We start from the raw sequence: 18,117 nt of genomic DNA, 5'->3' as shown, positions 1-18,117 counted from the left end.
ATTGATGATGACATACATGTCACTAGTAGGATACTTATAGAAGCTAAAAGTGGCGCCTCTACTATATTTTTTTAATAAATAAAAATAGCATAATATATGATAAGTTTAAATAAAATAATCGAGGATAAGGTTATTTTTAAATAGGTTTTATGTATATAGTTAATGTATATTTTTTAGTACAAATAAAACGTAATAATTGTATAATTTGTAATATTAGTTTAAGAAATAAAATAGTCCATGAAACAAATAAAATAGTCTCAATTCTAATATATTAATAGTAAAATTTTCACAACTGAATAGTAAAAGAAATATGATATGATGGTGAGAGTTGAGTGTACTTTTAAAATTGATTCATTTATATGCGTTTAGATTTCAGTAAAAAATTATTTTTAATCAATTATAATTTAGTGTAAAATTGTTAATATATCAAGATTTTATCGATATTTTCTAGACTAATAGGAAGTATATATCATCAATTCATCATGGCTGATACACTATATTTATATGAACTTAATTAAAATGTATTTTTCTGTTCAACATGATTGTTATATAATTAAAATTAATATTTTTTTTAGTAAGTATGCATATTAAAAAATTATATTAAAGTGATTTTTACTTGATTAGATGATACTTTTTTTTTATATTAATAATAGACTAAAATTGAGTGCATCCATTGAGCGTGGTTGAAGGATTCAAAGTTGATAATTGGAACTTATATGTCACGCCAATGACAAATAATTATGAGGAAAATAACTTAGGTTGTATTTTTATATTTTGACTTGGTTTGAGACATAAAGGAACAAGATAGAGTTGGAGAAAATATGCGTAAAAGAGCGTAATTTCTGTTTTAATATTGAAAAAAACGATTTAAAAACAATGTAACAGTATTAAGGGGAGATATAATAAGGGTTTGAATGATTACTAACTACCACTAAAAGAATATAATATTTAGTCAAAGGTTAAAATAAATTAAATAATTCGCACTTTCACTCTTGTTTTCGAAGAACTCGTAAAAAATATAGAACAATAATTTTTAATTTATAAATTGAGACAGAAAAATGTTGGCTGGTCTACACTAAATCTTAATTTATTATATGAAAGTTTGATAATTATTTCTAACAAATAAGCAGGAAATTTAATAAATTCACTCGTCTTTTAAAAAATCATATAGCTGTTGCTTCCTCCATGTTTCGTATGTCTTTTGTCATTCATATGAAGCTATCTTTCTTTATCAAGATTGTTTTTTTCCAAAAGCTAATTTAGTGCAATATAAGATTGACAAATTCGTATTGTAGATTTTCACAACGTTTTTCTAAGGAAAATTTAAGCTCGTGAACTTCTTATTTAGGAAAATAAATTTCACTTGCCATTATTTTTTTTTATTCCTACACTAATTAACTTTGTTTTAATTGTTTAAAAACATTATATTAGTATTCCTTACACCTATACGCTTATATTTTAATCACGAAAAGACATTTTTTTTGTTATAAAATAAATATATAATTAGCATAGATTTTGACATGTAGTTATAAAGATGATAGATATTGTTGAATACATGCGTTACGCAATGGGGGTGGGACACATGGAAGATACTAAGGAATTTCTGCGAGACAATGACTTAGTCCAAGTCATCTTTATTTGTATGCTAGTATCCAGTCTATTTTGAATTGTCTTCGTCTCACGTTATTTATTTTAATATCTATTAAAATATTTATCATCTGTCCAATAAAAATATATAATGAAATTTCCACACCAAAATATGTACAAGAATATTTATTATAGATTGTAATTTGAGCAACAATTCACTTATTATTGAATAATTTTTTTTACCAATTTAACATGCCATAACTTAATAATTTAAATATACTTATTTTTTGTATATATATATATATATATATTTATAAAGCTATTAGATTAGTCATTATTATATATCAATTTAAAAATTATTTATTAATAATACAAACTACTTTAGATACTAATAATTTTTTAGTCTCTATCTAATTTAGTTAATATATTGACTAATATTTTTTTCTCTAAAATTAGTTTCTATTTAATGATTTTTTTTAATGTGAGTTAATTCACCTAAGTTATAAAAAATTTAATTTTATATTTTTGTTTTTCTTTCTTTAATATTTTTATTATGAGAGCCAAATTAAAAATTATTTAGAATAATTATATCAAAAAATTTATCATATATTAATGCATATAATAACCATGACATTTGTTAATATATATAAAATAATATTTGTAAATAGTAAAATATCATATTGATATACATAACAAACACAAACATTAAATAATAATTCTAAATAACATCCAATAAAATCTAAATAATCTCAAAACTCAATACATCGTATTCATCTTAAAACTCATACTCCAACTATGCAAATATAATTCAAAATCATAAAAATACAAATTACTATTCAACATCAAATCAATGATATTTATTGTCATTCTGTAACATTAGAGTTAGAGTATTGAATAAAGAAATCCAACACATATTAATCTCTTATGCTCGTTCTACAATAAAAAAAAATGTTAATTAACAACAACGAAAGATTAAGTAATAAATAACTAAATTAACTTCATATAGTAATAATAGTGTTACTTTTAGTTTAAAAACATTCAACCAATTTTAAGTTAAAATGAGTGACTCAATATTCAAAATAACAATGGAATAACAATACTTGGTTAAGACACAAGAACCAATATTAAAGGCAAACTCATTAGTAATTGTAACGATCATGTTAAGCATGTCACAAGTCATTTTTGAGAAGATTGGATAATGATCTCGATAGTGGAGCATAGGGTGACTGGATCAGAGGCTTACAATGAAAAGTTGAAAATTCTATAATAGAAGGAGAAAAGAACTCATGAAGTGAGAGATTTTGATTTTGATAGAAAATAAGTGAGAGAAAGAGAGTTGGAAAGGAAAATAGTAACTCGTGGAATATGTATATTTTCCTCATCCATTTTTTTTAATTATATGTTGGGTTGTTGTTTGGCATAGTTAGATGTTTTCTTTTTAATTGTTTTTATCATGGGTTAGTGAGCTAGTTTGGCTCACCATATAAACTAAGTTTTTAGTAGATTGGGTTTGATGTTGTCCTATACCAAAAATTTGTAATTAGTTTAGACCAATCTGACTTTAACTCATGATGATAGATTGACTTAACTTATATAGATTTTGACTCACTTGGATAACTTTATACATTAAAGAGAGTATAATTAGAAAAATTAACTTATACTCACTCTCTTATTTTATTATTATTATTATTATTATTATTATTATATTTTAGTAACTTGAACATTGAAAAGTCTTTTATAAGTGAATTTCACTCAATACTGAGATGAATTCTCATAAAACTTATCCTCTATTCACAGTGTGACATGAAGATCCTTCTATCCAATAACTCGATTAAATATGCTTCACTTTTCAATAAAAACATAATTATATTATTCTTTATAGGTAAAACACATTTACACGATTGCGAACCTTTATACAAAGTAAAAAAAAATGTATGTTATATCATTGGCAATTGTATCAAATCATACAAGTGATAAAATAAAATTGGAAAGTCCAAGTATCATTTTTCAAGGGATTTGCGTATGTTTATTTAATGTGAATTCTTAGTAATTTTGACTAAAGATTCAGAAACATCGGTTCATACAAATTTAAGGAAAAGAGATAATTATAAATTCAAAGTATTGAAAGCTATCAAACTTAAAATTTTATTACTTAATTATGATAAAAATTTATCGAGATTGAATTTTATGAACTCGACTTAATGCACATTTTCTAATCAATATAGCTTTAACATTACTCTGACTTCACATAACAAGTTTAATAGCCTTAATTCCTTAGAGACAATTCCTAAACCTTTATGAAAAAATATTAATCTCTTAGTTCTTTTTACACAAACTTTGTTGTTAGGAATCCAAGTGAATTTGAGTTACACATTGACTAGAAATGAGAAAGTTAGGCAACATATAAGGAAGAAGACCCACAAACCCATTGTATTTTTGGGTAAGAGGTGGTGTTAGGTCTTTTATATGGGTTTGGATCACAGTTCATTAGTATTGAATCCCAGGTTTGTGTATCCCTTGTATCAAAAGTCTTCATGACAAGTTTTCTAAGCAAGTGTATCCAATTATGATAAACAACGATACAAGTAAAAGTTACCAATAAGGTATGTGTGGTTGAAAAGCTTATGCCTAAGAGGGAGGGTGCCAATATGGAAGGGACTCATGCTTAAGAGATTGAAGGAATCTAAGTATGAGTTTGAGTCACACATTAAGCATAAATGAGAAAGTTGAGTAAAACAAACTCATTGCTTTAAGATTTTGGATAAGAGGCAGAGTCAGATCTCTTATATGGGTTTGACTCATATCTCATTAGTGTTGAATCTTCTCGATATATTACCAACATTTGCACAAATGATGAGTTTTTAGAATAACTAATAGATATAAAATTATATTTAAAATCATATCTCTAAGTTGTTCAATCTTCATAACCAAGTTCTAAAAGAATTTTCCAATGTTTAGAAACAATCAAAGACATAGATAATCAAACAATGCCACATAAAGCATCAAGACAAAACACAAGAGTTATGTAACGGATTCATATTGCAAAAGAAAAACCACATATGTAAGAGATTCATTACATCCAACCCCAACAAAAGGGAAAGTTAGCTACTCCTACACATTTGAAGAACAAAAAAATGGCCAAGAGGATGAAAAACTTGAAGTGGGAAGTCCTTATTGAGTTTTCCAAGAACACCTGATTCATTCTCCCTAGAAAAAGCTCCTTCAACACATTCATATTTCATTTAATCTACTTCCTAAAAATGAACTCTTGTTGGATAAAAGACAACTTTTAAAAATTTATTCGCTCAACAAAGACACAATTTTCTCACTTGAAGAAACTCTTGGTTGTTGGACCAGAATCTCCTAAAATGACTTCCTCTTATTTGGTTTCAAGTTTTTATATATGTACAAAAATGATAAGAAAAATAGTAATAACTTCTATCTTCAAAAAAATTGTTTAAACCATGATATTCAACATCAAATAAACAAAGTTCACTATAAAAAAACATCAAAATTATGCATGAATTATTACTCATGGATCTTTATCCTCTGGATAAATCCGACATTATGATTATTACTTATGGATCTATATCCTTAACAAAATTCAACATCACATAATAATTATTATCAACGAATTTACATCCATAGATAAATTTAATATTACACATAAATTACAACTCATATATATAACCATCAATAAATATATATGAATTATTACTCATTGAATAATAATAATATTTCTTAATAGTAACAATAAATAAATAATAATAATATTAATAATATTAATATTATATTATTGTTAATATTATTATTAAAAATTATTATTTGTTATTAATATTATCAACAGTTTTAATATCATTTATGGATATAAATTTTTACGTATTATTATTAATAATAATAATAGTATTACTATTATTATCAATATTATTATTAATTTATTAATAATATAATAATTTTATTAATTTATTAATAATATAATATTAATTTTTTTATTAATATAATAAATATTATCATTAATATTATCAATATCGTAACTAATATTCTTATTAACCTTATAAATACTATTTTAATATTATTAGGCATAAATATCTTTTGGTGCTAACATTTTTTTTACTTTATTCAATTCAGTGCAAATTTTTTTATACTTTATTCAATTCAGATTTTTAAAACATTCAATTTAGGGTGTTTCTTCATGTCAACAAATTTCTTTCTACACCTGATCACATCAATTTCGGAAAAGATTGTTTTACCTTTTTAAAATTGACTTCGGTTATACTTTTTCTAGAATGTTTCTAGTACATACTTTCTAGAATTCATGAAATATATTGTTGGAAAATATTTTCTGAAACAAAATTTACAAAATAAACTTTCCAAAACGTATTATTTATGTTCCAGAATACGTTTTCTGGATTAAACTTTTCAGAGTATGTTCTGTAAAGAGGTTTTCGGAATGATGGTGAATTAGATGAAACATTTTGGTCATTTTACCTAATTGATGGTGCATGGAAAAATTTAACGAGTGCAAGAAGAAATACTTTCAATCTGGTCCCTTATGTTAAACTCACTTTAACGGCTTTAACTAAATCATGACCTGAGACATATAATGGCATAGTGAGACAGTAAAATAAAATCCTAACTTTCTATCTCCTCAATGGCTTGCAGAATCTCATCTTCAATGAACATTCTCTACAATAATGAGATGATGGCAGCTCAAAAACTTCATTCCAAAGCCATCCAACTCTCCAATTTCAAGCGTGAAATGGTAAGGTGTAACAAAGAGTCACATAGTGAAAAAAAAGATCAAGAGAAAAGAAGAGAGAGAAAGATTAAGGGACTCTAAATTAAACTAAGTACATTCCCAACAATCAACAAGGTAAGGAAAATGAGACATGTAATAGTGAGATGCCCCAAACCTCATTCATTTTATTTATTTCATTTATTTTATATATTTGATTTTATTTATTTTAGTTACACATTCGTCCATTTTATTTATTTTATTTTATTTATCTTTAGTTATGTATTGATTTATTTTATTTTATTTATTTATAATTGCATACTGATCTATTTTATTTTATTTATTTTTAATTACGCAGAGGTTCATTTTATTTATTTTATTTTATTTATCTTTAGTTACACAGTGGTCATTTTATTTTATTTATCTCTAGTTATGTACTGATTGATTTTATTTTATTTATCTCTAGTTACTCACTTATTCATTTTATTTTATTTATCTCTAATTATGCACTAATCCTTTTATTTATTTTATTTATCTCCCATTTATTTTATTTTAGCCATATTTTTATTAAAACTTTTATTATTTATTTTACACGATAAACTAATATGATAGAAATAATTTAAAAATAAAAATTCATTGGATAAGTATAATAAGGCTATTGATAAATAAAGATCGGAAGAAATAATATATGGAGGTTTGATTTCGGGGATTTAAATGAGTAAATACTGTTCATAGATGAGATAATCTTATACTATCTTGACAACCATGGTAAAACTCATTTATCCTGACTAACACTACTACAAAAAAGCTCATTAAGGACGGTTAAAAAAGACATATAAAGACAGTTCTCGAACTATCATTATTGCGGGTGTTATTATAAATCAGTTGTTTATAACGATATAAAACCACATTAACAATGGTTCTAGAACTGTTGTTGTTCTTCCAAATAACAATAATTTTTAAAAAAAATACATTTATAACGACAGTTTCCTAATAGAATTGTCGTTATAAATGCTTTTTAAAGACTGTTCTAATAGGGAACCGTCGTTATAAGTGTATTTTTGTTTTTTTAAAGTTTGTATTATTATATATTTACTCCAATCCTGCATAAAATATCAAATTTCCAGAACAATTATACATGTAATATCATAATTTAAATATGAAAGTCTACAAAAAGTTCTATAAATATATGAAAAAGTTTTATGTCATTCTAAAGTAGTATACATGGTTACCTTAAGGTACATCCAAGTGAGTTTCTTTGCATTTGCACTTGTAGTCCCCCCCCCCCCCCCCCTGAATATGTTATACTAGAAAATATGATGGAAAATTTTAGAATTTTCTGATAAGTGTAAGTATGTTGTTCTCGAACGAGGTTGGGGACTTGGAGAACTATTATCTTCGAACGTCACTCGGTCGGTCGCGCTTCACTTCCTCCTCCGGTTCTTCTTGCTGGATGATCCTTCAGGCGGGTGGGGTACCTGCAGATGGCACTCCAACGCTCAAGTCAGTGGGGTATCGTATTCGGCTGGCTGGAATACTGTAGATAATGACGTACCTTATTCCTTGGAATGCGTGATATTTATATTACCTTGATGGGCCCTCGCTGTTGGGCCGGATTAGGGGGTTGTTTAGCAATTAGGGTTGGATTAGGCCGTTTCCTAACCATGGGTTAACTTTCGTTAATTGGGTCAACCTTTGACTTGAGCACTCGGTGTCGGTCGGCCACGTGTGACACATGGTCGACCTCGTACCTTAAGTATGGTCCTGGCACATGGGTTGACCGGGTCAAGGGACCGGTCGGTCATCCCAGTACAGTTGCCTCCCAGGCTCGAGAGGTGGTACAGCCGAAGAGTCTGAAGAATGGGCCTCGGGCGGTTTGTGTAATGATGAATGAAGTGATGTTTGGGGGCGTCTGAGCGATTGACACGACGCGCATTAATGAGGGGTTTTTCTGAGCGCGAAGCGATGCGAACTGTTGGATTAAACGAATCCAACGGTTGGGGTTCTTGTGACGTTTGGAATTCCGAGGCCCTCCCGGGCTATAAATAGGGGCTGGGAATAGTAGCGTTCCACGCGTTATCTTTGCTTGAGCTCCGACACCTATTACCAATCCGACCGTCTTCTGTTGCTTCCCTCGTCCATCTTCAAGGTTAGTTATGTCTGTCCTTGCCAAGTCTCCCCCGGCTTGTTCGTCTTCGTCTTCTTCTTCCTCTTCTTCTTCTTCTTCTTCTTCTTCTTCTTCTTCTGGCCAGGCTTCCCCGGTCGGGGAAGTGGAGAGGGTCCCCTCTCCAGGCTTGGTGAGGGAGGACGCTGGTAATGCGTTCGACCGCTCGGCCCTTTTTGAGGGGCCACGCCCCCATGTAGGGCCGGCCTGGGTAGATCCCTGGGTATGTGAGGTGTCGTCCTCCTTTCTTACTGACGCCTCTGTTGGCGCATTTTTGGATGAGGTTCCTGTTTTGAAGGCTTCGGCCGAGGAATCTTTGATGGCGTTCGGTCCTTGCTCTTTGGAGGACCGTGTGTATCGGGAGCGGTCATCTACCGAGCCTCCTTTTTTCTTCATGTATGCTTGTCTTTTTTCAGACTTGCATGCGTCTCTGCCCTTTGATGCCTTTACGGCCGGGGTTCTGAAGGAGCTGAACGTGGCTCCGACTCAGCTTCACCCCAACTCGTGGGCGTCGATGCAAGCGTTCCGCATTGTTTGCCGGACGTTTGGGTTGCGCCCTCTTCCTTCCTGCTTTCTTCATTTCTACTCGTCATACCCGGCCAAGCTTGCCAGTTGGCAATCGTTGGTCAGCCGGGCGGGTAGTGTTTTGTTCAAGCCCTTCACGGCCTCTTATAAGAACTTTAAGGAGAAGTTCTTTAAAGTGTACGTGGAGCCGGCCGGGACACGCTATTTTTTTGATGAGGTTGGCCGGTCCCGCTTCCCCCTTTTTTGGTCGAGGAGTCCGACAAAGATAACGGATTGGCCGAGGCCGGCGCATCCGAGCGAGCATGAGCGGCTCATTTTTTCTTTATTTGATAGTCTCCCCAGGAAGCTCCCCGCACGACCGCTCATGTCGCTGTACAATGCGACCGATCGCGCGGAGGCTTTCGAGGGTATGTTCTTTTTCATGCACTTGGTCTTATTGTTTTTTTTTTTTTTTTTTACTATGTTCCGACTGACCGTTTGTCGTTTGTTTGTAGAAATCGCCAAGAGAGAAGCCCCCCAGGCCGTCGGGATGCTGCACTCATTCAAAAATAAGCTGAACGAGAAAAGAGGGGCCACCAGTGCTAGGCCCCGGGCGGAGGAGGCTGGCCCCTCTAAGAAGCGTAACCGCGAGGGCGGCAACATTGCCCGAACGGTTAGGGCGGTGGGTCAGATGCCCACCCCCCCTCCTGCAAGGTCCGCTAGGCCGACTCCCCCACCGACTGATGATTTTAACCGCCCCATTCCGACGGGGGTGGCGGTCCCCTTGGCCACTGCGGGCGGCCCGATGCTCGCGCTCGGGGATGACCGATCCTTCTCCAGGGCCGTGAGCTTTAAACTGCCCTCCAACATTGAGGGTGAGATCCAGTCGGTCCCTGACGACGACCTCCTGGACGGCGGCATCGAGATGATCTGCCGGGGTCTATTCTTGGCCCGCCGGGGTGCAGACGCTCGGAGGAGCCGGGTCGAGGACATATCGTGCCTCGAACACGAACTCCAGGAGGCCGGCCATAATCTGAAGCAGGCCGTGGAGGCCAACACAACTTACGAAAAGAAGTTGTGTGCTCAGGGGGCCGAGCTGGAGCTGCGTCAGCAGAGGGTGGCCGAGCTGGAGAGGGCCGACGCCGAGAAGGCTGCGGAGGTTATACTCCTTCGCAAGGCGTTGGAAGATGCCGACCGTCGGGCCCGCTTGAAGGAGGAGGAAGCTGTGGCCGAAAGCGAGGCCAGGAGGGTGGCGGAGGCCGAAGTTCTGAAGACCATGGAGGACACCATGGTGCTCATAGGCCAGAGCTTCGATCTCGCCGTCCGACAGGCTGAGGTGCTGTATGGCGGTCCACCCCCATCTGGCCAATTTGACCAAGACATGGAGGTGGTGGATGGCCGTATTGTCCCTGCAGCGGCCGGTCCTCCTCAAGTTGAAGAAGTTGAAGCTGACCCCTCTAATGAGGTGTTGAATATCGTAGATTAGGCGGTCAGCTTTACTTTTAGACCCTTGGGGCCGGGGTGTGGCCCCCACCTTTCTTCAATTTTAATATAAGTTCTTTTCTTTAATTGTTTCTTCATTTTCTGGCCGAATGGTATTGAACCTTTAAACTTAACTCGTAACATTAACGGAGTAAAAAGAACGGGGCAACCGGTCGGTGTGCGTAACCAATTAACTTGATAACTAAAATCAACCAAGTGATTGTAAAGTTCGGTAGGCGGACTTGTGCCGATCGTTGTGTGTGTCTCGGGAGGTATGCCGATTAGGGCTACATCCTTGTCGAGCGAGTTCGGGAGGGTATGCTGGTTAAGGCTACATCCTGGCCGAGCGAGTTCGGGAGGGTATGCCGGTTAAGGCTACGTCCTGGCCGAGTGGGTACGGGTTCGGGAGGGTATGCCGGTTAAGGCTACGTCCTGGCCGAGTGGGTACGGGTTCGGGAGGGTATGCCGGTTAAGGCTACATCCTGGCCGAACCGTTATTGTCGTTCATTGTATACACTTGTATATGAAACGCCTCGTTAAAACCTCTCCGACCGATAGACAGGCCGGGCGAGGAAAGAGTGCGTATATTTTATTCATGTTTAGCTGAAATAAAATTTTAGGTGCGTGGCATTCCACGTCCTAGGTACAATTTTTCCCGATAGGTGCTCTAAATGGTAAGCTCCCCCTTCTCCCACTTCTCGGATTCGGAATGGTCCCTCCCAATTTGATGAGAACTTGTCGTCCAACTTCCTAGCGTTGCTGCGCATTCTCCAGACGAGGTCACCTTGCGGAAAGCTTCTGGGCTGGACCTTCGAGTTGTATCTCCTTGCCGCTCGGAGCTTGCACGCCGCTTCTCGTATCTTGCTCTTATCTCGAAGCTCGTTCAAGAGGTCCAGGCCGACCGCCAGACTTTCCTTGTTGAGGGATAAGTCGAAGAGTTGGCGTCGGATGGATGGCTCCCCGACTTCTACTGGTATCATGGCCTCGGTGCCGTACGTGAGGCTGTAAGGGGTTTCTTGTGTGGTGCAGCGGTATGCCCATAAGACCTCGGGCAGTTCCTCCGTCCATCTTCCCTTGGCCGTGCCGAGCCTCTTTCTTAGCTCGTTCAACAGAACCTTGTTGGCCGCTTCAGCTTGTCCGTTCGTCTGTGGGTGCTCGACTGAGCTTGTGAGGGATTTGATGCCGAGGTCGTCGTAGAAAGTCATGAGGCCTTGATCAATGAACTGCCGGCCGTTATCGGATACTATTGAGTGTGGTATGCCAAATCGGCATACTATGTTTTTCCACACGAAGTTTTGGACGTTTCGGGCGGTGATTGTGGCTAGCGGTTCGGCCTCTATCCACTTGGTGAAGTAATCCACCGCGACCAGCAGATGCTTTGTCTGGCCTTTGCCTGGTGAGAATGGGCCGATGATGTCCATTCCCCACATAGCGAACGGCCAGGGTGACGTTATGCTGTGCAGTTCCTCTGGTTTTCGGTGGTGGAGGGGGCCAAACTCTTGGCATTTTTGGCATTTCTTGACGTAGTCGGCACTGTCTCCGTGGACGGTCGGCCAATAATACCCTGCGCGGATTATTTTGGCTGCCATCGTTCGGGCTCCGGAGTGGCTCCTGCATGCCCCTTCGTGGATCTCTTGCAGCACATATTGGGATTGCTCCTTGGTGAGGCACTTTAGGAGTGGCGTGGAGTACCCCCTTCGGTATAGATCCTGACCGATCATGGTGTACCGGGCGCACTACTGTCTGATATTCTTCTCTTCCCCCGGCTGGCATGTCCCATGCTCCAAGTACTGAGTGATTGGGGTCATCCATGTGTGGATCTCGGTGACTGTCATGCACTCGGCGTCGCCCACACTCGGCTGTGCTAGTCGCACCTGGACGACCGATCGATGGTGGCTTTGTTTTTTCGTGGATGCCAGGCGAGAGAGTGCATCGGCGCGCTCGTTTTCCTCTCGTGGTATGCGTTGGACCGCCACCGCGTCGAACTTGGCCATGACGTTACGGACGGTGTGGTAATATCGTTGGAGGAGGGGCTCCTTGACTTCGAATTCTCATTTGATTTGGCCGACGACCAGCTGGGAGTCGCTTTTGCATGCGACCTCTCGCGCGCCCAGGTCGTTTGCCAAGTTGAGGCCGGCCAGTATGGCCTCGTATTCTGCCTGGTTGTTCGTTGCCTTGAAGGAGAACTGGAGGGCTTGCTCAATCAGTAAATCCCCAGGCCCTTCGAGGACGACCCCGACCCCGCAGGCCGTTTTATTGGAAGAGCCGTCCACGTAGAGGACCCATTTGGTTGAGACTTCTGTGTTCTTGGGGAGCTCGGCTGCGAAATCCGCTAGGCATTGGGATTTGATGGCGCCCCTCGGTTCGTACTTGATGTCGAACTCTGAAAGCTCGACCGACCACCCTATCATTCGTCCTGCAAGATCGGGTTTAGATAAAATTTTATATATGGGATAGTTGGTCTTTACCCTGATTTCGTGGTTCTGGAAGTATGGGCGCATTCTCCTTGCTGTCAGCACTAGGGCCAGTGCCACTTTCTCTATCATTTGGTATCTGGTCTCGGCTGCATGGAGCGTCCGGCTGACAAAGTATACCGGTTGTTCTTCGCGGTCTACCTCCTGGACAAGGGCGGCACTGACCGCCTCCTCCGATACCGCTAAGTAGACTACTATGGGTAGGTCTAGGCGGGGCTTTTGGATGACGGTCGGCGAGGACAGGAATTCTTTGAGCTGGCCGAAGATTTGCTCGCACTCCTCGTTCCAGCTGAATTTCGAAGTTTTGCGGAGCATAGCGGCTATCGGTCTGATCCGTTCGGCGAGGCGGGGTACGAATCTGGACAGTGCTGTGAGTCGGCCAAGCAGCTGTTGGATTTCCTTCAAGTTTTTTGGGCTCCTCATCTCCGTTATGGCTTTGCACTTGTCGGGGTTTGCTTCGATTCCTCTGTGGGTCAGCATGAAGCCGAGGAACTTGCCGCCTTCGACACCGAATGCGCACTTCTCGGGGTTAAGGCGCATGTTGACCTTTCTTAAAGCGTCGAAGACTTCTTGTAGATCTTTGATGTGTTGGCCGCACGAGTCGGACTTCACCACGATGTCGTCCACGTAGACTTCTACGCTTCGGCCAATCATCCCCTTGAAAATTTTGTCCATGAGCCTCTGGTAGGTAGCTCCGGCGTTTTTTAGGCCGAACGGCATCACCTTGTAGAAGTAGTTTGCACCGTCCGTCGTGAAGGCCGTTTTACCTCTATCGCTATGGTGCATGCTGATCTGGTTGTAGCCGGAGTAGGCGTCCAGGAAGCTCAATATCTTGTGGCCGGCCACTCCGTCTACGAGCCGGTCGATGTTGGGAAGGGAAATAAGTCCTTGGGGCACGCCTTGTTGAGGTCCTTGTAGTCTACGCACATTCGCCATTTGCCGCTCGGCTTTTTAACCATCACGACGTTGGCTAGCCAAGTGGAGTATCGTGCCTCGGCTATGAAGCCGGCTTTCAAGAGCTTCTCGGCCTCACTTCTGGCGGCCAGCCGCTTGTCTTCTCCATGGTTCCTCTTCTTTTGTGCGACCGGTCGGGCTTCTTTATATACAGAGAGGCGATGGGTGATGATGTCCGGGTGGACGCCAGGTACATCGGCCGTCGTCCACGCAAAAAGGTCTACGTTTCTCTTGAGGGTTTGGTGAACGAAGTCTGCATCGGCGGCGGCCATTGCCGTGCCTATGCTTATATACCGATCCTTCCCATCGAGTTCGGCTTGTCGTAGCTCGTCCTTGGCCTCAAGTCTCGGCTCAATCTCCCTGGGATCCAGGTCTGCCATGGTGATGCCTTTCTTGGGTTGGGGTGAGTGTCGGCGGGGGCTCCTACCACGGCCGGCTATCTTTCGCCTGGGCGAGCGGCTGCCGCTGGGCCCCTGTTGTGTGGGCTCGACCCGCAGGCTTTCGGCGTAACATTCTCGGGCGACCTTTTGATCTACATGTATGGTCAGGATGTCGCCCGAGAGGGAAGGGAACTTCATTGCCAGATGGGGTGTGGAGACGATCGCTCCAAGTTTGTTGAGGGACGACCTGCCGAGGAGGATGTTGTAAGACGTGTTGGCGTTTATGACCAGGTATCTGATTTTGAGGGTTTTGCTGGCCCCTTCCATGCCGAACGTCGTGTACAACTCTATGTACCCCCTTGTCCCCACGCGCTCCCCTGAGAAGCCGACCACATGGTCGTTGTAGGGCATCATTTCCTCCCCCGGTATTCTCATGGCTTTGAAGGTCTTCCAGTATAGTATGTCGACCGAGCTCCCCTGGTCCACGAGGGTCTTTTTGATCGTGAAGTTATCGATGTCGACCGATATCACCATGGGGTCGTCCTGGGTTGGGTCTATCCCCTTGAAATCTTCATCTGTGAACGTGATTGGTGGCATCCTTGGTCGGACGGAGACAAGATTTACTTGGTGGACGGCGCGGAGGTGCTTCTTGCGCGCGCTGTTGGTACTGCCTCCGCCACCGAACCCTCCGGCTATGGTATTAATCACTTCTCGGCCGCTGCGGGTGTCAGTTTGTGAGGGGTCGTCTCTTCGTCCCCTTCGGTCACCCCACCTCTCGCCATCTCGTGGGCCTGGGGGGGTTCGGTCTCGTCTCCTGACCGTTTGCTCCTTGCATGGGGAGCGGCGCGTTTCTCGGGTTCCGCGCACGAAGCGCCTGAGGTGCCCGGCTTGGATAAGTTCCTCAATTTTGTCCTTCAGGGTTTGGCACTCCTCGGTTGAATGGCCGGTATTCTTATGGTACCGGCATCGTTTGTTGCGGTCGGCATTTTCTGGGCTCAAGGCCCTTCGGGGCGGTGGTATTAACTCGGCGCTCAGGGCCTCTTGTAAAATTTTGCTCCTCTCCGCGTTCAAAGGTGTGTAGCGGGAGAAACGGGGTCCGCGATTGTCCCTTTTCTGGTCCCGACCGGTTCGGGACCTTCCTGGCCGCTCTCTATCTTCTTTCTTTTCCCCGCTTGCCTCGGCTCGGGCGTTGTTTCTGAATTCACGAAGTTCCTCCAGCTGCATGAACTTGGCCGCTCGGCGTCTAAGGTCATCTAGATTGATAGCAGGCTGCATGCACAGGCTGTCAGCGAACGGGCCGGGTCTGAGGGCGGTCAGCATGTGGTGCATCGCCACCTCAGGGCTGAGGTTGCGAATGCTCATAGCGGTCTTGCTGAACCGGTCGATGAACGTTCGGAGGGACTCTCCCCTCTCTTGACGAATGCCGACCAGGGCTATGGATGTTAGATGGTGGGGGCGGCTGGTTGCGAACTGGATGTCAAACTTAGCTACCAGTGTCTCGAAGCAATCTATTGAGTGTGCTGGGAGTTTGGTGAACCAGCTCAGAGCGCTGCCCTTCAGTGAGGTTGGAAAGACTCGGCAGAATACTGCGTCGTTCGTGGTGTACAGGCTCATATGGGTCGTGTACGCGTCCACATGTTCATCTGGATCGGTCGTCCCATCGTAACGGTCCCTGTTAAAGCCTTTCCATTTGTCTGGCAAGGGGGTTTCCATGACACGGTCAGTGAAGGGATGGCGTCGGTCCGGGCCCCCTGGGCGGTGGTGTTGATGGTCTTGCTGGGGTGGGATTCCCCATCCATCTCCAGGGTGAAATCATTCTTGGTGTCTTTCTTGGCCTGGAAGCCGGCCCCGGTAGCGTGGGACCTGCCGGCCTGATTAGTCACAGCGAGGGATGGCACCCCTTCGATCAATCTTTTCATCCGCTTGTTTTCTTCTTGGAGGTTTTTGATCTCCTCTTCATTCTTCTTAGCCGTCTCCTCATGTGCCTTCTTCATCTCTGCTAGCTCCTTCTGAAGGGCCATCATCATTGCTGTTTGGTCTGCTTCGGTCATGCTTGCCATGCTACGGGTTGATACCAACTACTGCTGTGGTTGTTGTTGGCTCTCCTCGGCCCCACGGTGGGCGCCAATTGTTCTCGAGCGAGGTTGGGGACTTGGAGAACTATTATCTTCGAACGTCACTCGGTCGGTCGCGCTTCACTTCCTCCTCCGGTTCTTCTTGCTGGATGATCCTTTAGGCGGGTGGGGTACCTGCAGATGACACTCCAACGCTCAAGTCAGTGGGGTATCGTATTCGGCTGGCTGGAATACTGTAGATAATGACGTACCTTATTCCTTGGAATGCGTGATATTTATATTACCTTGATGGGCCCTCGCTGTTGGGCCGGATTAGGGGGTTGTTTAGCAATTAGGGTTGGATTAGGCCGTTTCCTAACCATGGGTTAACCTTCGTTAATTGGGTCAACCTTTGACTTGAGCACTCGGTGTCGGTCGGCCACGTGTGACACATGGTCGACCTCGTACCTTAAGTATGGTCCTGGCACATGGGTTGACCGGGTCAAGGGACCGGTCGGTCATCCCAGTACATATGTTAAAACCTCAAAATACCTAAATAATACTAAAAAAAAGGATTGTAAATGATGGAATTTTGGTGGGGCCAATGGCCTTCATTATCTCGTTTCGAACAACTTTCATTTTACGAGTCTCCATCCGACTTCTCTATCAAAAGTTATGACCGTTTGAAGTTTTGCCACGCTAATTTTTTGAAACTCCAAATCTATCACTTTTCTCTTCACTCCGAGAACTCCTCCATCAAATATACACTAAATCAAGTTCCCACAGAAAAATTTGGATCAAATATCAATTTCTACCTATTTTTAATGAATTTTACAATATTACTTGTCTTCCTCAATCATGCAAACCAAACACCTTGCTTTGCTTTTAGTGATGATACCTTACCTTGTTTCTCAAGACCCATTTTGTGCCTATTACATTACTATTAACTAATTAACACATACATTCAAATATTTATTAAAAGATTTAAAATCCTAAACCCTAAAAATACTAAAAATAGTGGAGGTGCTAGCGGTGTGGGCGTGCAGAGGTGAAGGGTTGGCGCGCATTCTCAGCATCAACACAAATATTATCTAATTCAAAACTCTCTAAATAAAAATTGTTGAAGGTCGAACACCCCGGACTCAAAACCAACCAACACGCTGTATTCATAAATTTATTAAAAGCAGTAAAGAGTATTAAAACACTAACCTGGCGGGAAAAAGAAGTGCGGATGAGCGGTTCTCCTTCGATGGTAGCGCGCGATTGTAGGAGGAAGGGAGGCTGGCGGCACAACCTTAGGGTTCATTGCACGGTGCGAGTGTAAGGGGGTGGGGGGGGTGGCGGGTTTAAGGGCGGGTGGTGCGGTCGCACGTGCAATGAAGGTGAAGGGAGAAGATAAGTGAGAGTGAGGAAGGTGAAGGTGAAGGGAGTGTGAGGAAAAAGATGAAGTGAGTGGAGAGAGTGAGAGTGAAGGGAGCTTGCGGAAAAAAACGCTCCAGGAGTCAACAACGACGATTCAACAAGGAACCGTCATTAAAAAAACTGAAATTTTGCTGAAAACGACTGCTCTTTACAAACCATCTTTATAAAGAGTCGTAGAATTCATATTTTGTACTAGTGTAACCACTACAAATTAATTCAAATCGTTTTTGTAGGAGACAAAATTATATTACTGAAATTGCAAAAGATGAATTTTATTTTATTTTTTATATGATATTGTTTTACATGATAATTGTTCTCACTTTCCTACTTTACTATTGGTGCATGAAAACAAGTTATACAC

The 18,117-nt window shown here is 41.0% G+C and overlaps 1 protein-coding gene across 1 annotated transcript; it reads right to left on the bottom strand.

Annotated features, from left to right (window-relative positions):
• Positions 1–13,797: 13,797 nt before the first annotated feature.
• Positions 13,798–16,340, bottom strand: LOC150027588 (uncharacterized). The gene is made up of 2 exons (XM_090302937.1): positions 16,164–16,340; positions 13,798–16,056 (listed from the first exon to the last, which is right to left on the bottom strand). Exons 1-2 carry the CDS (start codon positions 16,338–16,340, stop codon positions 13,798–13,800), a joined length of 2,436 nt encoding a protein of 811 aa, XP_090159063.1.
• Between the last annotated feature and the right edge of the window lie 1,777 nt (positions 16,341–18,117).

The sequence above is a fragment of the Phaseolus vulgaris genome, chromosome 5, assembly GCF_051622355.1.
Source record: "Phaseolus vulgaris cultivar YP4 chromosome 5, ASM5162235v1, whole genome shotgun sequence".
NCBI classification, from domain to species: domain Eukaryota; kingdom Viridiplantae; phylum Streptophyta; class Magnoliopsida; order Fabales; family Fabaceae; genus Phaseolus; species Phaseolus vulgaris.
This window is presented reverse-complemented; position numbering and strand designations above follow the sequence as displayed.